We start from the raw sequence: 26638 nt of genomic DNA, 5'->3' as shown, positions 1-26638 counted from the left end.
CCACCCGCTTCCATTTGCGCGCACAGTTCGCATCGCACACTGCCTCCCCTTCGCCAGGGCTTTGGGACCGTGCGGTAAAAAGGCATCTGGACGCGACCACGGCGCTGCGGGGGGGAAGAAATCCAAACCCCGCTTCGCGCTGCCGTCTTTCTCTCTGGCATAGTCACCTCGGCTCCCCCCGTCCCTCGGACGCAGTGGTAACGTCCAGCCTAGGACTAAGCAGCCCCCAAAGGCTCTCGGAGTCCTTCCCACCCAGTGGCTGCTGCAGCCCGGCGGCATCTCCTTGCGCTGGCACTGGCCCCGGCCGGCACCAGAGGCTGGCACACAGCGGCAAGCTGCTTCCTCCTCGGCCGCTGCGAAGGAGCGAGTGGCCGGAGCCCCAGCCCTGGCCGGGCATCGCACGCTCTGTACCTGCTGCCACCGCCCGAGCCAGCCATGAAGCAGGCGCTGCTGGAGGTGATGAGGATGAACCGCATCTGCAGGATGGTCCTGGTCACTTGCTTGGGATCCTTTATCCTGGTCATCTTCTATTTCCAAAGTACGTTGCACCCAGGTAAGGCAGGTCACTGCTCCCCCCCCCCCCCCCACCGTCCCGGAGAGAGGATGCTTCCCGGTCGGGGTGGAGCAGAGGGGGAAGGGGGCAGCGGCTTCTTATATTATTATTCATCCGGGAAGGAGGAAGGACAAGCTGGGAAGCTGCGGTCGGGGGACTATCCTGACTCCCCCCCTGCCCTCCTTCTCCCGAGCCCCTCGGGTTGTCTCTGACTTGGGGAAGGTGTGATGGTGGGCGGGGGTCCTTTTTATTCAAGTGTCATACGATTGTGACTTTTTTTTTCTAGTATTGTCCCAGTTTTTTTTGGGGGGGGGGATTTGTGTAGGGTCATTTTTTTTGGGGGGGGGGTTGTGTGGGGGTCACGTCTTATGCTTCCACACCTTTACTGATACCTTCAACCGTAGGAGCAAATTCTTTTAAAACGATTGGGGAAGAGGGGTTTCGAAAGTGAACCCAAATCCCTCTTCCTGGACGCAGTGAAGGAAATTGCTCAAGTAGCCACAAAGGCAGCGTCGATGGCCTCCAGCGAGGGCACCGCAGGGCTTTTGGCCTCTAGGTCGCCCAGTGACTCGCCTGGCTTGCTCTCTTTTAGGCGAGAGGACCTCTTGAAGTCTGCTTCTGGATTCAATCATCCCCTTTCCCGGGAATGGGCGCCTTTCTTTAGGAAAAGGGTGCATGCAGAGGAGAGCGGCTTGGTTTGGTTTCAGGAAGGTAAAACCGATTTGGGGCTCTTAGATGAAGGCGATCTCATTTGGGTGCTGCCCTGACGTGTGCAGCCGGCTTTAACTCCGTTTCAGGTCGCCTGTTTTGGAGACGAACGCGGAAAGACGATCATTCAGGTCACGGCGAGGCACTCGATTATGGCAGTGGAAAAATGTAATGAACGGTTTTATTGCTTGGAAGAATTTATTGTTATTCGTGTTAGAAAATAATCTTGCACGTACATCAGTCCGTCTCTGTGATGGTGCTGCCTTATACTTTCCACATTCTTGCCTTTGTGGGTGTTTGTACTGTGAAGATGCTTGATGGGGAGGGTGAAGGCATCAGTAGAACTTTTTGTTTTGTAAGCTAGAGGTGACTTGTAAATTTTGGTTCATGGGAAAAAGTTTGAAATGATAGAAGCTGAAGACATCCACATTACAAGTCACTTATACATTGTACTTTGGTGCACAAGAATGTAGAAACCAACTTGTTAGATTAAAGAATGAAATAGCCTAAATAATCTGGAAGATTTATTTCTTAGGATTTATTTACCACCTTTTTGAAGGAATTCACTCTAGGGGTGTACAATAAGAATAAATCAAACATAAGCAATAGACAATTACAGCAGTAAAACTATTCAATCAATAATACAAAGTAAGGCACAGTATACTACTTACAATGTTAACACAAACATTTTAATAGACAGCACAGGGTATAAGCAAAGAGAGAACATATAGATAGGTAAGAGTTAGAAAATAATTTAAAGATGCACATGAGGGCAGAGAGATGATTATTATCTCCGCTAGGGTAGGAGTGGACGAACGTACCTAAATCTGCACTGCCCAAGCTGCGAAGGACTCAAATACAAATCAACTTACGCATCCAGTTTCTCCTACATAAGCACACAACTGTGGAACGCATTACCAAAAGCCTTGAAAACTATATACGACCACCTAAACTGCTGGAAAAACTAAAAACTAACCTGTTTAAAAAGGCATACCCTACCGATCCAACATATGTGAGCTCCTGTACACATATCCAGAACCACCCCACAATCCTGCTTATAATCGAACGAGAATAACGCCCAAGTTCCGACCTAAATCGGGAGATGGGCGTTCTTCTCACAAAAACAAATAAAGCGGTATAATCGAAAGCCGAACTTTGGACGCTTTCAACTGCACTCCGTCGCGGGTGCGGACAAAGTTGACGGGGGCGTGTCGGAGGCGTGGTGAAGGCGGAACTGGGGCGTGGTTATCGGGCGAACAGAGATGGGCGCCCTTCGCCGATAATGGAACAGTTTTGAGCTAGAATTTAGGACACTTTTCCTGGACCCTGTTTTTTCACGAATAAGGCCCCCAAAAGTGCCCTAAATGACCAGATGACCCCCAGAGGGAGTCGGGGATGACCTCCCCTGACTCCCCCAGTGGTCACTAACCCCCTCCCACCACAACAAATGATGTTTCACAACTTTTTACTTTCACCCTCAAATGTCATACCCTCCTCCCAAGCAGCAGTATGCAGGTCCCTGGAGCAGTTGTTAGGGGGTGCAGTGGACGTCAGGCAGGTGGACCCAGGCCCATCCCCCCCCTACCTGTTACAATTGTGCTGCTTAATGCTACTAGTCGTCCAACCCCCCCAAACCCACTGTACCCACATGTAGGTGCCCCCCTTCACCTCTTAGGGCTATAGTAATGGTGTAGACTTGTGGGCAGTGGGTTTTGAGGGGGATTTGGGGGGCTCAACACCCAAGGGAAGGGTGCTATGCACCTGGGAGCTCTTTTACCTGTTTTTTTGGTTTTGTAAAAGTGCCCCCTAGGGTGCCCGGTTGGTGTCCTGGCATGTGAGGGGGACCAGTGCACTATGAATCCTGGCCCCTCCCACGAATAAATGTCTTGGATTTATTCGTTTTTGAGCTGGGCGATTTCATTTTCCATTATCGCTGAAAAGCAAAAACGCCCAGCTCACACCTTGACGAATAAAACATGGGCGTCTTTTTCTTTTAAAAAATACGATCCGCCCCGCCCCTTCACGGACCCGTTCTCGGAGATAAACGCCCATGGAGATAGGCGTTTCTGTTCGATTATGCCCCTCTATATCTACCTGCCAAAATATTAGCATGTTTTCTCATCATCACGCTACCCAAGATCCTCTTGCTAATACTAAATATATATTTTCTTATATAATTCTTATATTTCTCTTACTATGCTTGCTGAAAAATACTATCTTGTTATATCGTTATCATGTTACCCAAAATCCTTCTGTTATTACTAAATGTATACTTTCTCATGCATTGTCACTACTCATGACGTATTGTAAGCCACATTGAGCCTGCAAAGAGGTGGGATAATATGGGATACGATCTGCAACAAATAATAATAATAATAATAAATGCCTGATCTCTGCAACACAACAAAACTAAAGTACGTAATGGACATAACACAACTCTTCCGTTGTACGATTCCCTAATGTACTTTATCTTACCACAACATCACTTTGCATTTGTTTACACTGGAGTCTGCAAACGCCTCTCCGGTACTATGTAAAGCCACATTGAGCCTACAAATAGCCTACAAATAAACATATCCTGCTACAGTATGTATATACAATAAGCACCTGTGTAAACACATGATTATAGATTATAGATTAAGCCTGCCCCAGTGGTGTAGCAAGGGGGGGCGGGAGGGACGGTCCGCCCCGGGTGTCGGCTCAGGGGGGGAGCTCCCTGCCAGCTCCCCCCCCCCCGGGTGCAGCACGATGACACCCCTCCCCTCAGCACATCGACACCCCTCCTGACCCAGTGCCTACCCTCCTCCGTCCAACCAGCTCCCTACCTTTAAAAAAACATCAGAATCCGAGGCGAGGCGTAGCACCTCGCGCCTGCACGTAAAAGAAATGTGGACCGTCTCATCGGGCCTTCCCTCACTCGTATCTGTCCCGCCCTCCGCTGACGCAACTTCCTATTTCCGCAAGGGTGGGACAGACAGAGCGAGAGAAGGTCCGATGAAACGGTCCACATTTCTTTTACGTGCAGGCGCGAGGCGCTGCGCCTCGCCTCGGATTCCGATATTTTTTTTAAAGGTAGGGAGCTGGTTGGACGGAGGAGGGTAGGCACTGGGTCAGGGGGGTGTCGATGCTCCAAGGGGGGGTATGACATCGTGCTGCACCCGGGGGGGGGGGTGCAACAGCGAACCGCCCCGCCCCGGGTGGCAGCCCCCCTTGCTACGCCACTGGCCTGCCCTCTTTTTTACCTTGTTGCCCAGCTCCAGGAGGCAGGTTCTCTGGCTGGTCCTGATTTTTAACTTCCATCTCAATGTATGGTGGTAAACATAAGTCCTGATTCTTCCCATTGACAACAGCCCTGCAGGTAACTGAATGGGCTGGGATTGGACCGGGTAACTTGGAGGCACTGGATCTGAGTGGTAGATGTGTTAAAATCTTGTTTGTTTAACCATTGTTATCTTTAGGGAGGAAAGAAAAATGCAGTGAGGAAATTTCTGGTTCAGCTGTTTCCTACCAACTCCATTTGTGCTGCAGTCTGGTTTTACTCCATTGCATAACTGGATTTGTACTTTTTAAAATAAATAGGATTGCATGCCCTTGTAGTCGGTAGGATAAAATCAGAAACGAATCACTCTGTCCTAAGGCCCCGATGCTCAAAACTCTGGCGCTGTACCAAACGGTGCTGGAGAAATACCGCCAGAACAGCGCCCCAGAACAACTCCCTAATGCTCAGTTCTAATGAGATGCAAATATAGGTGGGCTTATAGCACTGAGCATCAGGGGGTTGTTTGTGAGTTAGGAGCAGGATGCGCCTGGTGCATGCACTCAAAAGCTGTGCATTAAGCATAACCTTTTAACGCATGCCCAGGACACTGGCTGTCATTCAGCCCTGGTGGTCTGGTGGACCCTAGACCCTGCCCCAAAGACCAGCCCTGATGGTCCGGTGGTCCAGGATGTACTGGTCAGGACAGGGCGCCACCGTTATGATGACATGCCCAGCAGGAGGAGGGAGTAGGGCTCCTTCCCTCCTCCTTCTTCAAGGTAGGCCACAGTCTTCGGGGTGGGGGGGGGGTAGGGGGGGGGGGGGGTCCTGGCCAGGGGTCTTACTGGACCACCAGGGTTTTTTTTCTTTTTTTCAGGGGTGTGTGGGGTCCACCGGACCACCAGGGCTGAAGTCTTTGGGGGAGTGGGGGGGGGGGGATCATCAGGGCTAAGTTGGGGGGCTCTGTGAAGCTGGGCTGCTTCACAAACCTTAACACCAGCTCTGAGCTGGCATAGGGTTTGCAGCGGGAGGAACGCCCTTCTTTGGCGCACTGCCCGCTGAGCATTGGGGAGAAATAGCGAATGAGCTCATTAGCATGCATTTGCATGCTCGGTGTGCTATTCATTCCCTCACTCATTTGTTCCTGCACTCTGTGCCTCTCTACATCCTGCACCGTTAATGCGGCCGCTAGTCCAGCACTAATGACCTCTAGCGCTCACGTTTACTTTTGAACATCGAGACCTGAATGCATTGGCAGCCCTAATTAGCATTTCACTGATGAGACACGTAAAACCTGAATTTAGTACAGAGAGCTGAAGAGTGGACTCAGATAAGGACATTGTTTAACAATGATTAAAGATTCTCTCACTTGGGAGTGTTGACCCCCCGGAGGGAAGGGAATGACATTGTTTTCCATTGGTTGATAAAGATGCTGAAAGTTAAGTGTGATTCTTTGAGCGCTGAACGAATTAAAAAATATTTTGTATTTTAAGACAGGAAAGGGTTTTATGCCAATGAGCACTGTGAGGCTTTTCCTTCTCCTGAAAATTATTTATTTATTTATTTATTTAACACATTTATATCCCACATTATCCCACGTAGTTGCAGGCTCAATGTGGCTTACATAATACCGTAGAGGTAGGCTCCGGTTCAATAATACAAATACATAGTACAGTAGAAAGCATGTAACAAACATCAGTATAAAACAACAATGAAATAAAAAGAGGGAAGTTATAGAAATCTAGTACGGTTCATATTTTGTTGTGTCGCATGAAGTAGGAAGTTAATTTGGATCAGGGGAGTAGGCCTTCTTAAACAAGTTGGTTTTCAATAGTTTCCTGAAGTTAAGATGGTTATGGATAGATCTCATGATTTTGGGCAAAGCGTTCCACAGTTGTGTACTTACTGGATGCATAAGTTGATTTGTATCTAAGTCCACCTCATCTAAGTCATTTAAATATGTTAAAATACATCTAACACTCCGACACATTGCTAGTTCAGCTTTTATTTATTTATTTATTTGTTACATTTATACCCCACATTTCCCCACCTATTTGCAGGCTCAATGTGGCTTACAAAGTGTTGTAAAGGCGTTTGCCATTTCGGTTGATAACAAATATAAGGTTGTGTTGTGGTCTAATGAGGTAGAGGTGAGTCAGTTACATGTTTTAGTTACATGTTGTGGTTTATATATAAGTCTACGATCCATTCCTCATTTTTGATTATCTTTTACAGTGCCAATTCCTCTTCCTTGTCTAACTAACTCTTTCTGAATTAGGTAAAAAGTGGGATGTTTGACCACGGAAATACAAATCCTGGAGACAATATCATAAAAGCTTCTTTATTGAAGAAAAGACTCGACACAACTGTTGTGTTTCGGCCTACGGACAAGCTTACCACAAAAGGTCTTTTTCAAGACCACTTTTGTAATATAGCCAATCACTTTACGTTTGGTTCGTCACACGGACCAAATCGTGTTTCAGGCATTTTAGATTCATATACGCTACGTCATAGCGGGAGACTCCTGACGCAGGCCTGTAGGCCGAAACACAACAGTTGTGTCGAGTCTTTTCTTCAATAAAGAAGCTTTTATGATATTGTCTCCAGGATTTGTATTTCCGTGGTCAAACATCCCACTTTTTACCTATTTCTGTGTTTTCCCGTGGGGCGTTCGAGTTCTCCGCTTGATTGCGGATTTTTTTTTTGAACTTGTAACTAACCCTTTCTTCCATGTCTGTCTATAACTTCTGCAGTTCATCTGCTCTGTGCCACTGGATTTCCTGCGTGCGCCCAGCTTTCCTCCAGTGTCCTCCTCTGTGTGCTCGGGCAGCTCTGTATCAGTGTTGTACAGAGCACGTCGGCTTCACCCACTTCCCCAAATTTTTCCATTCAGAAGTCCACAGCAAAAAGGCTGCATAGTAAAAGTGACAGCGCCTCTCGCTCCTGCCAGGCTTAGCCTTTCAGCAGGAATACAGACAGACAGCTGGCTGTGTCCTACCTGTCAGGTATTCTTTTTATAATTAGGTCCGTGTGCTCAATAAAAGATCATCTAAAAACAGAGAGGAGTCCTTTCACTAAGCTGCGGTAAAAGGGGGCCTGCGTTAATATCAGTGTGTGGTTTTGACGTGTGCTGAGGCCCCTTTTTACTGCAGCAGGTAAAAGGCTATCTTTTTCTCTCGAAAAGAAATGAGACGACTTCCCTATGAAGAAAGACTAAGGAGGCTAGGGCTTTTCAGCTTGGAGAAGAGACGGCTGAGGGGAGACATGATAGAGGTATATAAAATAATGAGTGGAGTGGAACAGGTGGATGTGAAGTGTCTGTTCGCGCTTTCGAAAACTACTAGGACTAGGGGGCATGCGATGAAAATACAGTGTAGTAAATTTAAAACAAATTGGAGAAAATGTTTCTTCACCCAACGCATAATTAAACTCTGGAATTCGTTGCCGGAGAACGTGGTGAAGGCGGTTAGCTTGGCAGAGTTTAAAAAGGGGTTAGACGGTTTCCTAAAGAACAAGTCCATAAACCACTACTAAATGGACTTGGGAAAAATCCACAATTCCAGGAATAACATGTATAGAATGTTTGTACGTTTGGGAAGCTTGCCAGGTGCCCTTGGACTGGATTGGCTGCTGTCGTGGACAGGATACTGGGCTGAATGGACCCTTGGTCTTTTCCCAGTATGGCATTACTTATGTAGTTATGGCTGTGTGGTAAGTGAACCACTTGCCACGTGGCCATTTCAGAGGGGAGCACTTACCACCACCCATTGAGGTGGCAGGTAAGGGCTCCTGCGCTAACATGGTGGTAACTGGGCAGCACGCGGCGCTGCCTGATTACCGCCAGGTAAGCATCAGTACTACAAAAGGAGAAAATTATTTTTGTAGCACCGGAAATGGTGTGCTGGGGGTTGGAACTACCACCGGGTTCCTGCAGTAGCCCGGCGGTAGTTCTGGATTTGCACACAGAATGCCCACAGGAACAGGCTCAAACCTTTTCTCCCCAGGATTGTGTGAAAAGCCTTGCACTAAACTATGAGAAATAAGCAGAATTTAACTAGGGCTGTTAAACATAGAATTTTGGAGGAGGGGGGCCCTGGTGCTCCGAGGGAGGGAGGGCAGGCGGGTGGCCTGGTGCTTGGTGGGAGGGAGGGAGGTCTGATGCTGGGTGGGACCAGAGCTTGAGAGACAGAAGGGAAGGCCGAAGGCGCGCCGAGCAAACAACACACTTTTCGCTCCCGCTGCCGACGCCGCCTTAACCCCGACCAGGTATGCCCTTTAAATTTTGGAGGAGAGGGGGCCCTGATGCTCGGAGGGATGGTGGGCGGGCGCTGGTGCTTGGTGGGTGGGAGGGAGGGCGGGCGGACCTGCGACGGCGCGCGTGCCAACAGAGAGGGCTCTGCGTGCCCTCTCTGTCACGCGTGCCATAGGTTCGCCATCACTGACCTAGCCTATGACCCCCCCTTGCATAAATACTGCACCCTCTCATACAACCTCCCAGCCTTCAATTCCCCAATCACTCCCTCCAATACAACCCCCAGCCTCTTATCTCCCTTCTGATCTCACCCCGCACCCAGTCCCAACAGCCCCCCAATGACCACACTCCCAGATCTGGGCCCAGACCCCCCCCCCCGAATCAACAGCCCTGCTGCCCATGAAAAGCCCCACCCCCAATAGCAAACCTGTTCCCTCCCAATCCCCCCTGCTTACTCAGGGGTCAGAATTGGTGGTATACTGGGGCCAGGTGTAGCAATCCTCCTTTGCTGCTGCTCAGGTAGGCACTTGATTTGAAATGGCACTGGTGACCCCCAGTGGTAGTCTCCTGGTACTACCAACAGTACCAGGAGACTACCACTAGGGATCATCTGCACCATATTGGGATCGGGGTTGTCTCAGTGGGTGCAGGATTTGTGTGGGGTGGGATGGATTAGAGCCTGAGGGTTGTTTTGGAGGGTGTGAGCTTTGTGTAGGAGGAGGGAGGTGGACGAGAAACCAGTTTCACTGTCCCAGCCAGCTGTCAGTGCCACAGTTAGCACCAGGGCTGCATTACATACTTGGCTGAGAATGCGGAGGGCCACGTTATCAGCCCTGCCATGTAATGTGATGCCACTGCGCTAACCCCCGGATTCTATATATGGCAATTATGGTTGCATGCGCAAATCAGCGCTCATAGCCAATTTGCATGTGCAACATGATTAATGAGCCAATCAGTGCTAATCAATTATTGACATGAATTGGCCTTAATTGAGAGTTATATGCACATCAAATTCTGTAATGATGTGCGCGTACCTCCCATAGGGCCAGATTTAGGCGCTGTATACAGAATATACTTAGTTGTTATCCTAGTACCTAAATCTGTGCGCCTCCGTTTACACCAACGAAAACATGGCAGTTCCAGTGCATAGATTTAGGCACAGAGGACCGTACAGTTCGTGTCAATTTTGAAACGCCCGCAAAATACCCATTTCCCCACCCATAACCACGCCTCTTTTTGCCTGCACGCATTAAAATTACAGTATGCGCTTGGCAATTTGTATGTGTAAATTCTAATTATTGTCAATTAATGCTCATTATTGCCTGTTAAGTGCTGTTAACAATGTTAATTGGCTTGTTAAGCAAATGAAGTTAGATGCGCTGTCTTAGACTCTGCTTGGATTTTGGAGCGGAACGCTAGGCGCGCTATATAGAATCTGGGAGATAGTATGTCATTTCAAGGGGACACGTTTAGGGGGCATTCCTATGAGTTACTTGCATTTTTGTAGAATACGCCTGATCAGTGCCTGGTTTCAGCAGGCGTAAATGTGGGCGTGTTAAGTTAGGTGCAGATGAAGGGGCCCTTTTACTAAGCTGTGGTAAAAAAGGGGCCCTGTTGTAATGGTGGGGGCCCTTTTTGCCGCGTGCTGAGGACCTTTTTACAGTAGCAGGGAAAAAGGCTGAAAGAAGACATGGCCATGCGGCAAGATTGCTCTTATTGCATAGGCATGCGGAGGGCTCCCGCGCTAACCTAGTGGTCACTGGGTAGCACTCGGTGCTGTCCCATTACCGTTGGGTAACCCTGTGTGGAAATATGTTTTGAATATTTCCGCTAGTGCCGGAAATGCCATGCGCTGGAGGTGGAAGTTACCACCGGTGCCCACGTTGGGCCAGCAGTTCTGTATTGCCGCGCGTTATGCCCACGTTGGGCTTACCGTCACTTAGTAAAAGGGACCCTAAGTCTTTAGGCACTCTTTTATAAAGTGCGGATACCCTTTATAGAATAGCACTGGATGCGTAATTTTCTCTTTGCCGATTTTTCAGCACGATGTACCAAATCTAGTCCTAACTGTCTGCCCTGCGCAGGGTATGCACTGTGCGTTTTCCGCACCGTGTTTTTGCATTTCACGCACGTTAATTTTTGTGGTAAGTGCAAATGTTACTGTGGTTTAGTAGAAGAGCCCCTGAATGTTTGGTGTCCTGCATTTCTCTTCTGACCTTATTAATACTCACTTCTGCTGGCTTTCTTCACTTGGGTAATGGGGGGGTTGGGGGGGGGGGAGAGAGGGTGCGAGTATCATGTTTTTATGGGTTTAGTTTAGACATAATTGTAGTTCGTTATATTTTAATAATTTTAGAGTGCTGTATACTGCTTTGGTCATTTTTGGAAAATGGGAAAGCGGGATATAAGTGCTTTAAGTAAATATATATATAAGAACATAAGCGTTGCCATACTGGGACAGACCAAAGGTCCATCAAGCCCAGTATCCTGTTTCCAACAGTGGCCAATCCAAGTCACAAGTACCTGACAAGATCCCAAAACAAAACAAATTATGCTTCTTATCCTAGAAATAGTGGAGTTTCCAAAGTCTATCTTAATAACGGCTTTTGGATAATTTCCTAAAAGAAAAGTCCATACCTTTTTTAAACCCTGCCAAGCTAACTGCTTTTACCACATTCTCTGGCAACAAATTCCAGAGTTTAATTGCACATTGAGTGAAGAAATATTTTCTCTGGTTTGTTTTAAAATGACTACTTAGTAGCTTCATTGCATGTCCCCTAGTCCTAGTACGGGTAGAGTGGATCTCTTATGTTATTGGTTTTATAAGACAGAAACCTGCTGCACATGATGGACAGAAAGACCCTGCACTGTCTGCATTGGGCCAGTTGTCACAATCAGGATTCACATTACTCTCCTAGAGTGAATCTGGTAAATATAGAGGGAGTTTTCACATAGTGACACATGAGCACACTTTAAAGAGGAAATTTGGTCCCGAGCGTGTTTCCTTTTTTCTGTAACACAGCAGCTGGAGAACAGAGTTAAAATGCCCGCTGACCGATCTTTAAAATTCAGCTTTCTCAGCCCCAATAGAGGTGTGTGTGGCCGAAAATCCCAGATTTATTTGCAGATTGCACAGTATCAATGAGTTATAATTATTGAAAGAAGCTGTATTAACAAGGTCGGCTGTCATATTTGTGGAGGGGCAGGTGCTTCATGAACATTTACAATACAATGTGTAATTACAGTGATATATCCTGTTATGGTCCTGCCAATATAGTACATTGTGTTTTTCTGCTCAGATCCTTTTTATCTCATTGCACTGCAGAATTACAGAAGCTAGCTTTTAAATGCATTCCTCCTTCTTGTGTGTTAACACTGCTGACCAGTTGCTCTGGCCACTTCTTATAAAGTCACTATAAAACTGAAGAAATTACACCTTTAGCTCTTTTCAGCTTTGTTTTTATTGACTAGTAAGCAGATAACCATTAAAGAGGAAACCTCAGGATTATGTAGCCGTCGTGTTGTGCATTGTAGACTTGCTAAAATCTATTATGCTAGATAAATTATATTTAGGGGCCCTTTTACAAAATAGTGGTAAAACTTGGCCTTAACATGCCCTTGCACGGGCCATTCCTGTGCACTAGGGGCCCTTTTACTAAGGTACGCTGAAGAATGGCCTTCGCTGGTGTAGGCGCGTGTATTGGATGCACGCAGGTCCATTTTTCAGCGCGCCAGCAAAAAAGGCCTTTTTTCTTTTGGCCGAAAATGGACGTGCGGCAAAATAAAAATTGACGCGTGTCCATTTTGGGGCCTGAGGCCTTACCGCCAGCCATTGACGTTGTGATAAGGTCTCATGTGTTAACTGGGTGGTAATCGTCACCGCGCGTACACTGCCAATTACCACCCAGTTAGCGTCACACGGTAGAAAATAAAAAATATTTTCTGCCGCACTCATCGGATGCGTGTAAAAATGAGAATTACTGCCCGGGGCATGCGGTAGCTGGGCGGTAGTTCTAATTTGATGCACATTGTACATGAATAGACGGCTACATGCCTTACTAAAAGGACCCCATAAGCCATTTTTACTGCTGGGGTAAAATGGCTGGTTTTGTGAATTTTTCAATAATGGCCACGCGCTAATGTTCCTGTTAGCGTGTGGCCATTAGCACGTGAGTCCCTACTGCCACCCAGGGCCGCCAAGAGACTGGGCCGGGCCTGGGGCAAGGCCGCCCCCGGGCCCCCACCTGAGGTCGCTGCCACCACCACTCCCCCCTCTGTACGCCACCGGGCCGGGCCCCCTGCATTGAAATCAAAGCACCTCTCACCTCCGTGTGAAAGCGCAGCAGGGCAGCAGATCGCCTCCCTTCTGCCCTCCTTCCCTTGTGTCCCGCCCTCGCAGAAGTTACATCAGACGAGGGCGGGACACAGGGAGGGATGGAGGCCCGAAGGGAGGCGATCTGCTTCCCTGCTGCCTGCAGCGCTTTCACACGGAGGTGAGAGACGCTGTGAATTCAATGCAGGGGGCCCGGCCTGGTGGCAGACGGTCGACGACGGAGGGTGGGTGGGACTGCGGCGCCGGGCCCTCCCTGGAGGCCTGGGCCAGGGGAATTTTGTCCCCCCTGCCCCCCCCCCCCTCTCGGCGGCTATGCTGCCACCTATTTTGTAGGCGGTAGGGACTTATATGCTGGTACAGCTCATTCAAAGGGGCCCTTTCACTAAAGGGTTGCGCTGCAACGAGCTTGCCGTGCAGCAACCTGGAACTACCGCCGACCCAACGCAGATGCTAGAGGTAGTTCCACCCCAGTGCACACCATTTCGAGTGCTAGCGGGAATATTTAACAAATATTTCCGCAGGGGGTTACCTGGCGGTAATCGGGCAGCGTAGCACAGAAGCCCTTACCAACACCTCGGTGGATGGCGGTAAGTGCTCCCCTTGAAATAGCCGTGCGGCAGGTGCAAACTAAGCGCACGGCCATGTCTTCCTTCAGCTTTTTTACCCTCTGCGGTAAAAGGGGCCCTGGTGTGCGGCAAAAATGGCTGCTTCAGCTAGCGCAGGGTCCCTTTTACTACAAGGGCCCCAAAGTGAATGGGCTGTGTTGGTATTACCGCACCGACAGCCACTAGCGCGGCTTTGTAAACAGGGGGGGGTAGAGCAGCAAACTTTTAACCACTCTGGAGCATCATTATTAACAATAGCTTCTCTTCCATTATATGACTTTGGCATTTTTCCTCTGTTTAAACCCATGCCAACTAACGTTTATAAAATTAGCACCTTTTCTCCACTTAGACAAAGGTGTCCTCTGCAAGGATGTGTCAGGAAGTCTCGGCAGCCATTGTGATTCAGCAGGGGCAGTGAGCAAGAACGAGTGGGCTCCATTCCTGCCCTGAAGAGGCTATTAGACCACCAGGGTTTGTTATGGTAGGCCCAGGCAGCCCTGGGGGTGGGGGGAGTGGGTGGCAGTGCAACCTGTTTTCTGCTGCGGGAAGGAGTGCAGCAGTAGCGGAGAGTGATCGCAGGTGGCATGCGGGGGGGGGGGGGGGGGGGGGAGAGTTTCGGTTTCTGCCAAAAATGCAGTGGCATTTTCGTCAGAAACCCAAACCCGGATTTTGGGTTGGCTTTGGTTCTGAATCTGAAATGGAAATCGAAATTCGATCGGCCTCTAAAGTAGTGCGGTTGTATCCACATTAACGAATAGAATGTAAGATAATATAAAGAAATAAAAAGTTATCATTTTATATTCTTTTTTATGTTCTATTTACGTACATTACAGTTGTCATCCAAGAACTTGTCTCAGAAAATATCTTTCTCTCTCTTTAAAGAGTTAACGTTTCTCTGTGCATTTGAAGATTATTGTGTGAATGCTTTAGAAGTTTCTTGGCTTCCTGTATCCTCATGTCATTTGTAACAAATATTATACCTCTACGATTCACCAGAAACCTGTCTCATTTACTAAGACACATTTCCATTCATATCAATGTCTCGTGTTTTCCATAGAACTATCTAGGTAAATCAATTCTTTGTAAATATACAAATACACTGACTTGCTAATGAAAAAAAACCTTTTCAGGCCTGACAGAATGCAGCTCATTGTTCGGGGGGCTTTACATGTGTATTGGATGGGCACAGATTCCGAAGCTTAAGCTGTTTCCATCCATTGCTTTTAAAATAAAAAGTGCTGAGTAAGTTGCTCAGTTAGTATGTACAATTCATGGAGCTTACAGACAATTAAAAATTCAGTTCTATGCTATTTAAAGATTCCTAAAGCCTGTATTTGCATTGCCATAAGTACATAAGTAATGCCACACTGGGAAAAGACCAAGGGTCCATCGAGCCCAGCATCCTGTCCACGACAGCGGCCAATCCAGGCCAAGGGCACCTGGCGAGCTTCCCAAACGTACAAACATTCTATACATGTTATTCCTGGAATTGTGGATTTTTCCCAAGTCCATTTAGTAGTGGTTTATGGACTTGTTCTTTAGGAAACTGTCTAACCCCTTTTTAAACTCTGCCAAGCTAACCGCCTTCACCACGTTCTCCGGCAATGAATTCCAGAGTTTAATTACGCGTTGGGTGAAGAAAAAATTTCTCCGATTTGTTTTAAATTTACTACACTGTAGTTTCATCGCATGCCCCCTAGTCCTAGTATTTTTGGAAAGCGTGAACAGACACTTCACATCCACCTGTTCCACTCCACTCATTATTTTATATACCTCTATCATGTCTCCCCTCAGCTGTCTCTTCTCCAAGTTGAAAAGCCCTAGGCTCCTTAGTCTTTCTTCATAGGGAAGTCGTCCCATCCCCGCTATCATTTTAGTCGTCCTTCGCTGCACCTTTTTCAATTCTACTATATCTTTCTTGAGATGCGGCGACCAGAATGGAACACAAAGCTACAAAGGACCATTTGACTTGTAGACCACCTATGAATTGGGATTAGAATCTATGGTCTGCTTGTATCATACTTTTTTGTTTGATGAGAAAGATTTTTTTTAGTTTCAATGTACTAGATATGAAACTGTAATTAATGTTTTAGATATGCACTAGTAAGAAATGCCCGTTTCGGGAAAAAATGAAACTGGCGCTAGCAAGGTAATCCCCCCCCCCGCACCATCCTCCCTCCCTTCTGAGTTCCAGACCCCCCCTTTCTGTCCCTCCCTTCCGAGTTCCACAGCCCCCTGTCCCTTCCTCCGTTCCTCACTAACTTGTTTGCGAGTTTGTGGTCAAAGTTCGCAGCGCTCTCCCCGCTGCTGCTGTCAGAATCTCTGCAAGTTGGAACTTGTGAGTTGTGCCTTCACTGCCCCGCCCTCGACGTCATCGCGCTTTGACGCGAGGGCAGAGCTACAGTGACTGCAGGGCAAACCGGATATCTCGGGCGCCTCATCCGGCTTGAGGCTTCATTGGAACGTTGGAGGTGCCTTTTATATATATAGATTTGATGAGAGAGATTTTTTTTTAGTTTCAATGTATTAGATATGCAATTGTAAATTCTCCCGAAGAAGGACTTACTGTTTGTAATCTGCTTAGAATCTCATTTGAACTTAGCGGAATATAATAATCATATAGCATAGCATACTTTAACCCAGTGGTTCCCAAACCTGGTCCTGGAGACACCCCTCAGCCTGTCAGGTTTTCAAGCCGTGCTCAGTGTTACTGATTGGTCATGCATGCCTTGAAACAGCCCACGGTAGCGAAACTTTGGCCACAACCGGTGTGACTGACTCTGTTTGCATGTTTATGTCAACCACTAACTTAAAAGCTAAGAGCCTTATTTCACGTTTTTGGGATAGATCCATGAAAAATTAGAACTTCCTGTGGAGTTTTTAGCAAGATTTAAAGAGAAAGGGTTTTTTATGCCGATTAAGAAAATTTGACCCGTTTTATTTCCTACATAAACTGGGTGTAGGTTTGGACACAGAGGCTTTTTCTCTTTCTCATATTTTGCACTCCACAGGAATATGGTATTACATTGAGTACTTTGCAGCTTATACAAGAGAGGTTTTGCCTTTGTGTTAGGTTTTCAGGATATCCACAATGAATATTCATGAGAGAGATTTGCATGCACTGCCCCCACTGCATGCAAATTTCTCTCATGAATATTCATTATGCATATCCTGAAAACCTGACTGACTGGGGTGCCTCCAAGACCAGGTTTGGGAACCACTGCTTCAACCTAAGATTTTTCAGAATTGGAGGGCTCCAGTTGTAAGTAGAAAAATGAGTCAGTTTATTATGGCACCTCTGTGCTGATTTGTCTCGGACCCTCCCCCCCCCCCCACCCCATGCATGCATTATACAAGTGGCAGCAGATAAAGAGCACCATGGTCCGTCTAGTCTGTCAAATGAGCAGTGGCGTTCCTAGGGTGGCTGACACCCGGGGCGGATCGCCAATGCGCCCCCCCCCGGGTGCAGCGTGACCCCCCACCCCCCGGCGAAAGGCCATCTTTCCCCCCCCCCCCCGGCGAAAGGACACACCTCCCCCGGGGGCATTTTTACCTGCTGGGGGGGTGCCGCGCGCCTGTCTGCTTCGCTCGTTCCATCCTCCCTCTGCTCCGGAACAGGAAGTAACCTGTTCTGGGGCAGAGGGAGCAAGGAATGAGCGGAGCAGACAGGCGCGCGGCACCCCCCCCCCCAGCGGCGTGCACCCAGGGCGGACCGCCCCCCACCGCCCCCCCCCCCTTGGTACGCCACTGCAAATGAGATGGTTAGGGTGGAACTGCAACTCCATGCGGGTTACCTTCTCTATGCCTTTGTTTAGGGTTGTAACAGCCACTCCTGACAAATACAAAATATACTGGAGCAAGAAGAGGAAGCGTGAGTGACGGAGTGGAAGAGTGGCCTAGTGGTTAGGGTGGTGAACTTTGGTCCTGGGGAACTGAGGAACTGAGTTCAATTCCCACGTCAGGCACAGGCAGCTCCTTGTGACTCTGGGCAAGTCACTTAACCCTCCATTGCCCCATGTAAGCCGCATTGAGCCTGCCATGAGTGGGAAAGCGCAGGGTACAAATGTAACAAAAATAAAATAGATACTATTGGAGATTCTACATGGAATGTTGCTATTCCACTAGCAACATTCCATGTAGAAGGCTGCGCAGGCTTCTGTTTCTGTGAGTCTGACGTCCTGCACGTACGTGCAGGACATCAGACTCACAGAAGCAAAAGCCTGCGCGTCCACATTGGTGATCTGCAAGGGCCGACTTCTAGTGGAATAGCAACATTCCATGTAGAATCTCAAATAGTAGCAACAGTGGAGGAGTGGCCTAGTGGTTAGGGTGGTGGACTTTGGTTCTGAGGAACTGAGTTCAATTCCCACTTCAGACACAGGCAGCTCCTTGTGACTCTGGGCAAGTCACTTAACCCTCCATTGCCCCATGTAAGCTGCATTGAGCCTGCCATGAGTAGGAAAGTGTGGGGTACAAATGTTTAAAAAAAATATGATGAAACAGGAGTTAGAAAGCATTAATAATCCTGAAGAATCCGGTGAGCTTTTCTGCCATTCGTAGCCCCATGTGCCATGGGGTACTTGATTTTCTTTGCCGTGTGAAGGAAAAGAAAATGCCGTGAGCCTGCAGCCTTGTATGTGTTATGTTGTCCTTTCTGTGTAACCAGGGCTACTGTCTGCAGTTCTCTGAACGAATCCAGAGATGCCAAGGAAGGGAATGTTCATTTTTGGAGGGGGGAGGGGTTCCCAGGCCATTTTTTTCAACGTGGGAACTGTGTCATCAAGGGTGCATGCTCTTTGGGAAAGAGCACTCACGCTTTTGAAAGAGGGCACAGACTTTTCCGATAATGCCTACCTGCATGCACTATCCCCCGGATTCGATATAGCACGCCTAGAGATCTGCATCGAAAGCCAAGCGTGTTCTATAATGACGCGCATAACTTAATTGGCTTAACAAGCTAATTAGCTTTGATAACAGCACCTAACAAGCAATAATAAGCACTGATTGGCAATAAATAGAATTTATGAGCACAACTCACTAGTGTCTAAATTCTAATGCACACATCCAAAAAGGGGCGTGGTTATAGGTGGGGAAATGGGTGTTTTGTGGGCGTTCTGAAATTTACACACATAGTTATAGAACATGGCCCAGTGCGCCTAAATCTATGCACTGGGATTTATGCTACATTTTCGTTGGTGTAAAGGAAGGTGCATAGTTTTAGGCACTGAGATATCAACTAAGCGGATTCTCTGTATCGCACCTAAATCTAGGTGCCGCTTATAGAATATGCTTAGTTGGCATTGTTTTCCATGCTGGGTTTTTTTAGGCGCCATATTTTTTTAATTGTTGCATTTGTATCCCACATTTCCCCACCTATTTGCAAGCTCGATGTGGCTTACATTATGCTGTAATGGCGATCGCCATTTCTGGAATGAGAAATACAAAGTACTATTATATTTGAAGTACAGAAAATGATAAAAATAAATTATAAGTAAGTCGATATACAGTTTATTTCAGGCATTGGAGATCAAGGGTGATGCGTAACATTCATTGGTGACAAGGTGATTTAGGTAAACAGGTAACAAAAGAGTTCAGATAACTTGGTCTGGTCGAGTTTTGATATCAGGTCACTTATGAAGGATCATTATGATAAGTCTTTTTGAACAGGTTGGTCTTTAGTAATTTCCGGAAGGTTACCAAGTCGTGCGTTGAATCTCCCCCTATTTACTCATGCCTTACGGTTCGCTCATGTCTGCACTATCGGGAAAGAATGTGCATTATTGATAGCAATTTTGTGTGTGTGTGTGTGTGGGGGGGGGGGGGTTCTGTTCATTTTCATTTGCCAACAACATAAAATGACATGGTAATATCGTTAATATTTTCTGTATTCTTTCAAATGAATGCACATCCCTACTGAAGTCTGTATTGCTTTGCAAATGGAAAATATATATATACAGAATTATTTAGAGCTTTCTTTTAGCTATATTTCAGTTACAATTTTTTAATCCTTCACAAAAACAAGATTGGAAATGCAGGGATTCCCAAATTTTTTTGGTTCACGGCACTCCTCTGGCCACATGGGTCTCTGTGGCACCTCCCCCTGGCCACATGGGTCTTTGCACCCTCCCCCCTGGCCACATGGGTCTCCACAGCCCCCCAGCTACATAGGTCTCCACACCCCCTGCCACATAGGTCTCTCTTTCCCTGCAGCCCTCTGCTTTCCCCAAATCCTGCATCGCTCACTGCCTTCCTTCCTGCAGGTCCAGGATCACTGCTGCTCCCTTCTCTTCCCCCCCCCCCCCCCCCCCGACACTGCTGCATTGCTTGCAGCTTACATTTTCGGGCCGTCCGCGATTCACACAGGCACTCCAGGGCCTCCCAGTCTGCCGTGTCTGGCCTTCTCTGATGCAACTTCCTGTTTCCTAGTGTTAGCTACATGTATTATGTATGTAAACACGCCATTTTTGACTTGGTAGTTTCTCCTGCTCAACTGGAAGGCCTCAAGCCTTTTTTTTACTACTGGTTGAGGTTTTTTTTTCTTGGCCTTTGTAACCTTCTCCCCACCTCCCTCACATAGACAAGCTATTGTAGCTGCAGCCCTCTGCTGGAGCTTAAGACCATGGATTGTTCCAATACTCAGTACCTGTATTTCCTAAATCTGGCAGCTAGATATCCCTGTTGCAAAATACTCATGGGTACCATTGGGGTGGTTCAATGTACTTTAGTGAGTTGCTGCCAACGTTCACATCAATATGTAGGCACGGAGCAGGATGCTGGTGGGGGGGGGGGGGGAGGAGGGGAGGGGGTCCAGATATGTGCAGCCCCTCATTTCAGCATTGAATGATTAGTGGAGGGGGGGGCCCCATAGTTACTTGTCATTGGATATTCAGGACATTCTGATTTCACCAATGGTTTGTTATTCTTTCTTATGAAGACTCAATAACATTTGTATTGCAACACACTCACCTTCCCAGGCTGCCTCTAATGGATCTCCGTGCCCTCATGGAGACGTTGTGGGTTCTTGCGACCTGGACAGGAACAAGGTGCTGTTGTGCTATTATGCACATCTAAACGTGCCCATCCGGCTAATACATCCTTAATAACAAACTCAGACAGCACAAGGAAATCATTTTGCTATCTGTTATGGCAAAAAAGGTACATCACATAACAACACCCATCTTACGCCTATGACATGCCCACGACATGCCCCCAAAAAGCTCACTATCAAAATGTTTTTCTTTTGGCAAATAATCAGATGTAAATGGGGTTTTTTTTAAAAATTATATAGTTTAAACATTTTCATGTGAGAAACATGTCCATATGCCCCTTGTGTCACTTTTTACACGTTCTTTATTTTTGAAAATGAGCCCCATTATCTGATATTTATTTTGTTTTTGTTACATTTGTACCCCGCGCTTTCCCACTCATGGCAGGCTCAATGCGGCTTACATGGAGCAATGGAGGGTTAAGTGACTTGCCCAGAGTTCCACTAGCAACATTCCATGTAGAAGTCGGCCCTTGCAGATCACCAATGTGGCCGCGCAGGCTTCTGCTTCTGTGAGTCTGACGTCCTGCACGTCAGACTCACAGAAACAGAAGCCTGCGCAGCCTTAGTCGAATAGCAACATTCCATGTAGAATCTCCAATAGTAGCAACATTCTATGTAGAATCTCCAATAGTATCTATTTTATTTTTGTTACATTTCTAACCTGCGCTTTCCCACTCATGGCAGGCTCAATGCGGCTTACATGGGGCAATGGAGGGTTAAGTGACTTGCCCAGAGTCACAAGGAGCTGCCTGTGCCTGAAGTGGGAATCGAACTCTGTTCGTGATATTGCTCTGATGCTGAGAGTTCCAAATTTCCAAACCCTTTCCTATAGTTGTCATATCGAATGATTTCTTTAATCGATACACAGTCTGTGAAGGAACTACCGATTTAATCTCTTGAGAAGACCTTAATTGTCTTTTTGTTTGATAAAACTGAACATAGTTTTGCAAATATGAAGGGGCAATTCCATATAAAATTTTAAAAACTAGCGTCAACAATTGAAATTCAATTCTGACTTTGTGTGGTAGCCAATGCAAATTCATAAGCACAGGAGAAACATGGTTAAATCATCATCCACCACTGATTAATTTAGCTGCTATATTTTCTATAGCTTGTTAATTTTCCTACTTGCTTACTTGGAGTGGAGGAGTAGCCTAGTGGTTAATGCAGTGGACTTTGATCCTGGGGAACTGAGTTTGATTCCCACTGCAGCTCCTTCTGACTCTGGGCAAGTCACTTAACCCTCCATTGCCCCTGGTACAAAAATAAGTACCTGAATATATTTAAACGGGTTTGAATGTAGTTGCAAAAACCTCAGAAAGGCAGTATATCACGTCCCATTTCCCTTTCCCTATTTGAGATTCTAGATGGAATGTTGCTGTTGCTATTCCACTAGCAACATTTCATGTAGAAGCCTGCCCTTGCAGATCAGCAATGCAGCTGCGCAGGCTTCTGTTTCTGTGAGTCTGATGTCCTGCACGTACGTGCAGGATGTCAGACTCACAGAAACAGAAGCCTGCGTGGCCGCATTGCTGATCTGCAAGGGCAGGCTTCTGCTAGTGGAGGAGTAGCCTAATGGTTAGTACAGTGGACTTTGGACTTTGATCCTGGGGAACTGAGTCTGATTCCCACTGCAGCTCCTTGTGACTCTGGGCAAGTCACTTAACCCTCCATTGCCCCAGGTACAAATAAGTGCCTGACTATACCATGTAAACCACTTTGAATGTTGTTGCAAAAACCCAGAGGCGTTCCTAGGGGGGCGGACACCTGGGGCGGCGCCCCGCCCCCCCCCCCCCCCCCCCCCCCCCCCCCCCCCCCCCGATGCAGCGTGGGAACCCCCCCCCCGGGTGCAGCACCCCCCCCCCCCGATGCAGCATGGACCCCCCCCGGGTGCACGCCGCTGGGGGGGGGTGCCACAGCGCGCGCCTGCTCGGAGTTCCCTGACTTTGCACGTTCACTGCAGCTGCCTCTGACCCGGAACAGGAAGTAACCTGTTCCAGGGCAGAGCAGAGGGAGCTGCAGCAAACATGCGAAGTCAGCGAACTCAGAGCAGGCGCGCGCCGCGGCACCCTCCAGCGGCATGCAACCGGGGCAGACCGTCCCCACCCCCCCCCCTTGGTACGCCACTGCAAAAACCTCAGAAAGGCAGTATATCAAGTCCCATTTCCCTTTCCCCTTATCAGGGAGACCCAGATATATGATTTTACAATAATCCATAATCAAGATCACCATCCTTAATTCAGTACCCAGTGCTCCCCCCCCCCCCCCCACCTTACTTCCAAGCTTTATACTGGGAGTGTCCAACCTTTTCCCTCGCCAGACGGGTTTTCAGGATTCCCCAATGAATGTGCATGAGATTGATTTACATGCAATGGAGGCAGTACATGCAAATAGAGCTCATGCATATTCATTGGGGAAATTCCCAAAACCCAACTGGATTGCAGCCCTTGAGGACTGAGGTTGGATAACCCTGCTTTATACTAATCTAATCAGCTGCCCCAAATTCCAGCCTCTAGTAGCAGTACAGCATGTCACTGGAGGCTGGATTTTTTGGATATATAATACAAACAAAACAAAAAAAATAACATGGCAGTTCTCTATTGCTTTGTTTACCGGCAGTGGATTTCACATAGAATCAGGAGATCTTTCTTTGTTGTTGTTTAGCGATATAATTTCAGGTGGTTTTGATATATGCATTCATTTCTTTTTTGAATGTACAGCCCCTGTTGCATCTTTTGAAGATACTTTCTGTCAGCTCTGTTAGTTCTGTCTGTAACCAGTTATTATCGGTTGACATGTTCAGTCATCACATTCTTAATTGCTCCACAGCCACTTCTCTAGGTCCGGCGATGCGTGGGTGATCTCCAAAGAAAGCGTTTGAGGGGTAGGATTAGGGGGAAGGGGTGGTGGTGAAGGAGCATGGTAACTGGGAATCCCATGAAGTAAAGTCATTCTCCAAGATCCGTACAAAGGGTGGTTAGCTACTGAGTCAGGTATTAGATTGTCAGCTACCAAGCAAGCAGTCTCTGATCAGCTTTGGCACTGTTTTCGAAAATGACCTTTTCAAGAGTTTTTCTTTCAAAACTACTGATGTGCTTCGTCTTTAAAGATGGCTACATCCTGTGCTCGCTTGTTATACATTACATAAGTACATAAGCACCGCCATACTGGGAAAAGACCAAGGGTCCATCAAGCCCAGCATCCTGTCTCCGACAGCGGCCAATCCAGGCTTCAAGAACCCGGCAACCCCTCCCCTCCCCCCCCCCCCCCCCCAAAATTAATAATGTTCAATGGACTTTTCCCTCAGGAGTCTGTCCAAACCCCCTTTAAATTCATTAAGGCCAGCTGCTGTCACTACATTCTCCGGCAACGAGTTCCAGAGTCTGACTACACGCTGAGTAAAGTAAAACTTTCTCCTATTTGTTTTAAATCTACCATATTCTAGCTTCATCTTGTGTCCCCTGGGTTTGTTGTTGTTTGAAAGTGTAAACAAACACTTCACATCTGTCCACTCTACTCTGCTCATTATCTCATTGAGGGGGGTCTTTTACAAAACATCGAAAATGCTCCTCTGTGTAACTTTTGAAGTCTAAGTGCTTTGAAAGTGCGCTTCTTATTGCACAAAGTTAGGTGTGTAAATTATAGAATAGTGTCAGTTATATGCATAACTTAATTGCTGTATTAGCTGCTAATTTTCAGTAATAGCCAATAATAGACTATAATTGGCACTAATTGGCATAGTTTGCAGTTACTTATACAACTGTCCTTAATTGCTATTCTACAAATTGTGCACATAAAACTCAAAGCGTAGAAATGCAAAGGGGGGGAGGGGTGTGGACCTGAAAGGGACATAAGTGGATTGGGGCTTGCCTAGCACTTATGTACATGGTTACAGAATACTAGCAGTTATGTTCCTAATTACATAGTAACATAGTAGATGACGGCAGAGCAAAGACCTGCACGGTCTATCCAGTCTGCCCAACAAGATAAACTCATATGTGTTACTTTTTGTGTATACCTGACCTTGATTTGTATCTGCCATTTTCAGGTCACAGACCGTAGAAGTCTGCCCAGCACTAGCCCCGCCTCCCACCACCGGCTCTGCCACCCAGTCTCCGTTGGGCGCAAATATTTACATCAGCCTTTCAGCTGGCATTAGTGCTTGCGCCTAAACTTAGACATGTAACTGTGGACTTATACTAGTATTCTATAAATGCAATTACACACATATTTTGCCAATATAGAATTCACACTGACCTCTGGATTCTATATAGCCTACCTAGAGATCCACTTCAAAATCCAGGCATACTCTATAACAATGTGTGTAACTTAATTGGCTTAACAAGCTAATCAGCATTGATAACACTTAACAAGCAATAATAAGTACTAATTGGTAATAATTAGAATTTACTTGCACAACCCGCTAAGCGTATTCTGCAATGAACTGCGCCTCAATTCTAATGTGCGCAGTTCAAAAGGGGCGTGGCTATTGGTGTAAATGGAGGTGCATAGCTTTAGGTGCTGGGATATCAACTAAGCATATTCTATAAACCACATCTACATCTGGACACCGCTTATAGAATATGCTTAGGCGAAAGTATTTACCGTGCACAGTTTTTAGGGCCGTATATAGAATCTGGCCCTTACCGTTCAGCATTCCAGTGCCCATCTTTATTTGACCCTAAGAGAGTTACCTCTTATGTGTAAGTAAAGGTGAGCGTCTAGGTTATATAATTCTCCTTAAACCCCCTGATTCTATAAAAGTCGCCAAAAATTGCACACACAAATTTGGGCGCATGCCTAATATGTGCTTTCAATTTAATTAAATAACGAGCTAATTAGCACCAATAATTTATTTCTTTATTATTACATTTGTACCCCACGCTTTCCCACTCAAAGCAGGTTCAATGCGGCTTACATAGTAATAGAGATTACAGAGTATTGATAGAGAAAATATAAGTTAAGTATAGCAGAGTAATAAAGAGATAGATAGGTAAAGATGTGCAAGGGTGAAGGGAGTCGGAGAAGCATGAGAATGGGGTAGGTGAGCATTAGCAATTGGCTTTTTAGCAAGCAACTATTGACACTAATTAGATTTAATTGGAATATACATGTGTAAATGTAGGCATGGGATCCGTGCCTAAGTTTTATGTGCAAGAAACAAAGGGGCATGGAAATGGCAGGGTAATGGGAATAATGGGGTGTTCCTAGCACTTGCACACGTTGTTATGGAATAAGGGGGGAGATGCACCCAATTTAGGCGTGTACATTGCACCACATTTCAGTTGGTTCAAATGGCCGTGCCTAAAGTTAGGCGCTATTCCCAGGCTTAAGCGCTGTTCTATAAATTGCACCTAAGTTTAAGTGCAGCTTATAGAATAGCACTTTTTTTGACCCCGATTGTTTGGTACCATATACAGAATTCACCCCTAAGTGCTCAGAATGGCAGAAAGTATGAATAAGGCACTTCAGACTCCATAGCAGTAGCCAGAAACTGAACTGGACTCTGGTGGGCATGGAAGGCTTGAGTCAGCTCCTTTCCCAAGGGTTTTCTTTGTCTTAGCTACAAGGCTCCCGATTTGAGCCTTGTGCACAAGCTGAAAGATGCTGCCCTCCGTAATCTTCATATCAAAAGCTGCCTTCCCTGTGTCCCTGGGCTGAACTGTGGGAGTCTGATGTGTAATTGTAGAGCCCATGCCTGCAATAAAAGACTCTGTGGAATTCAGGCTACATTTCAGTCACATTTTTGCTCAGTACAAAGACCAGCCCTGGATTAAATCTCTCTCTCTCTCTCTCTCTCTCTCTCTCTCTTTTTGTTAAACCAGGAGTTTGGCAGTCATTTTTATACATTTATTCATTTGACCTCTTTTCAAGCAGTGAATA

The 26638-nt window shown here is 46.8% G+C and overlaps 1 protein-coding gene across 2 annotated transcripts in view; it reads left to right on the top strand.

The window, feature by feature from the left end:
* The first annotated feature begins 263 nt into the window (after positions 1-263).
* CHST11 (carbohydrate sulfotransferase 11) overlaps positions 264-26638 on the top strand; it is a 234213-nt gene continuing 207838 nt past the window's right edge. The window contains exon 1 of one of the 2 annotated variants that reach the window (XM_030215067.1): positions 264-538. In XM_030215067.1, the coding sequence (XP_030070927.1) occupies positions 436-538 (103 nt within the window). In that variant the 5' untranslated portion in view covers positions 264-435. Of the gene's footprint in view, positions 554-26638 lie in introns of both variants that reach the window. The other variant, XM_030215066.1, reaches the window with a different exon arrangement.

This window comes from Microcaecilia unicolor, chromosome 9 (genome assembly GCF_901765095.1).
Source record: "Microcaecilia unicolor chromosome 9, aMicUni1.1, whole genome shotgun sequence".
Classification (NCBI taxonomy): Eukaryota; Metazoa; Chordata; class Amphibia; order Gymnophiona; family Siphonopidae; genus Microcaecilia; species Microcaecilia unicolor.
Note: the sequence above shows the minus strand (reverse complement) of the source record. Positions and strands in the feature narration are given on the sequence as shown.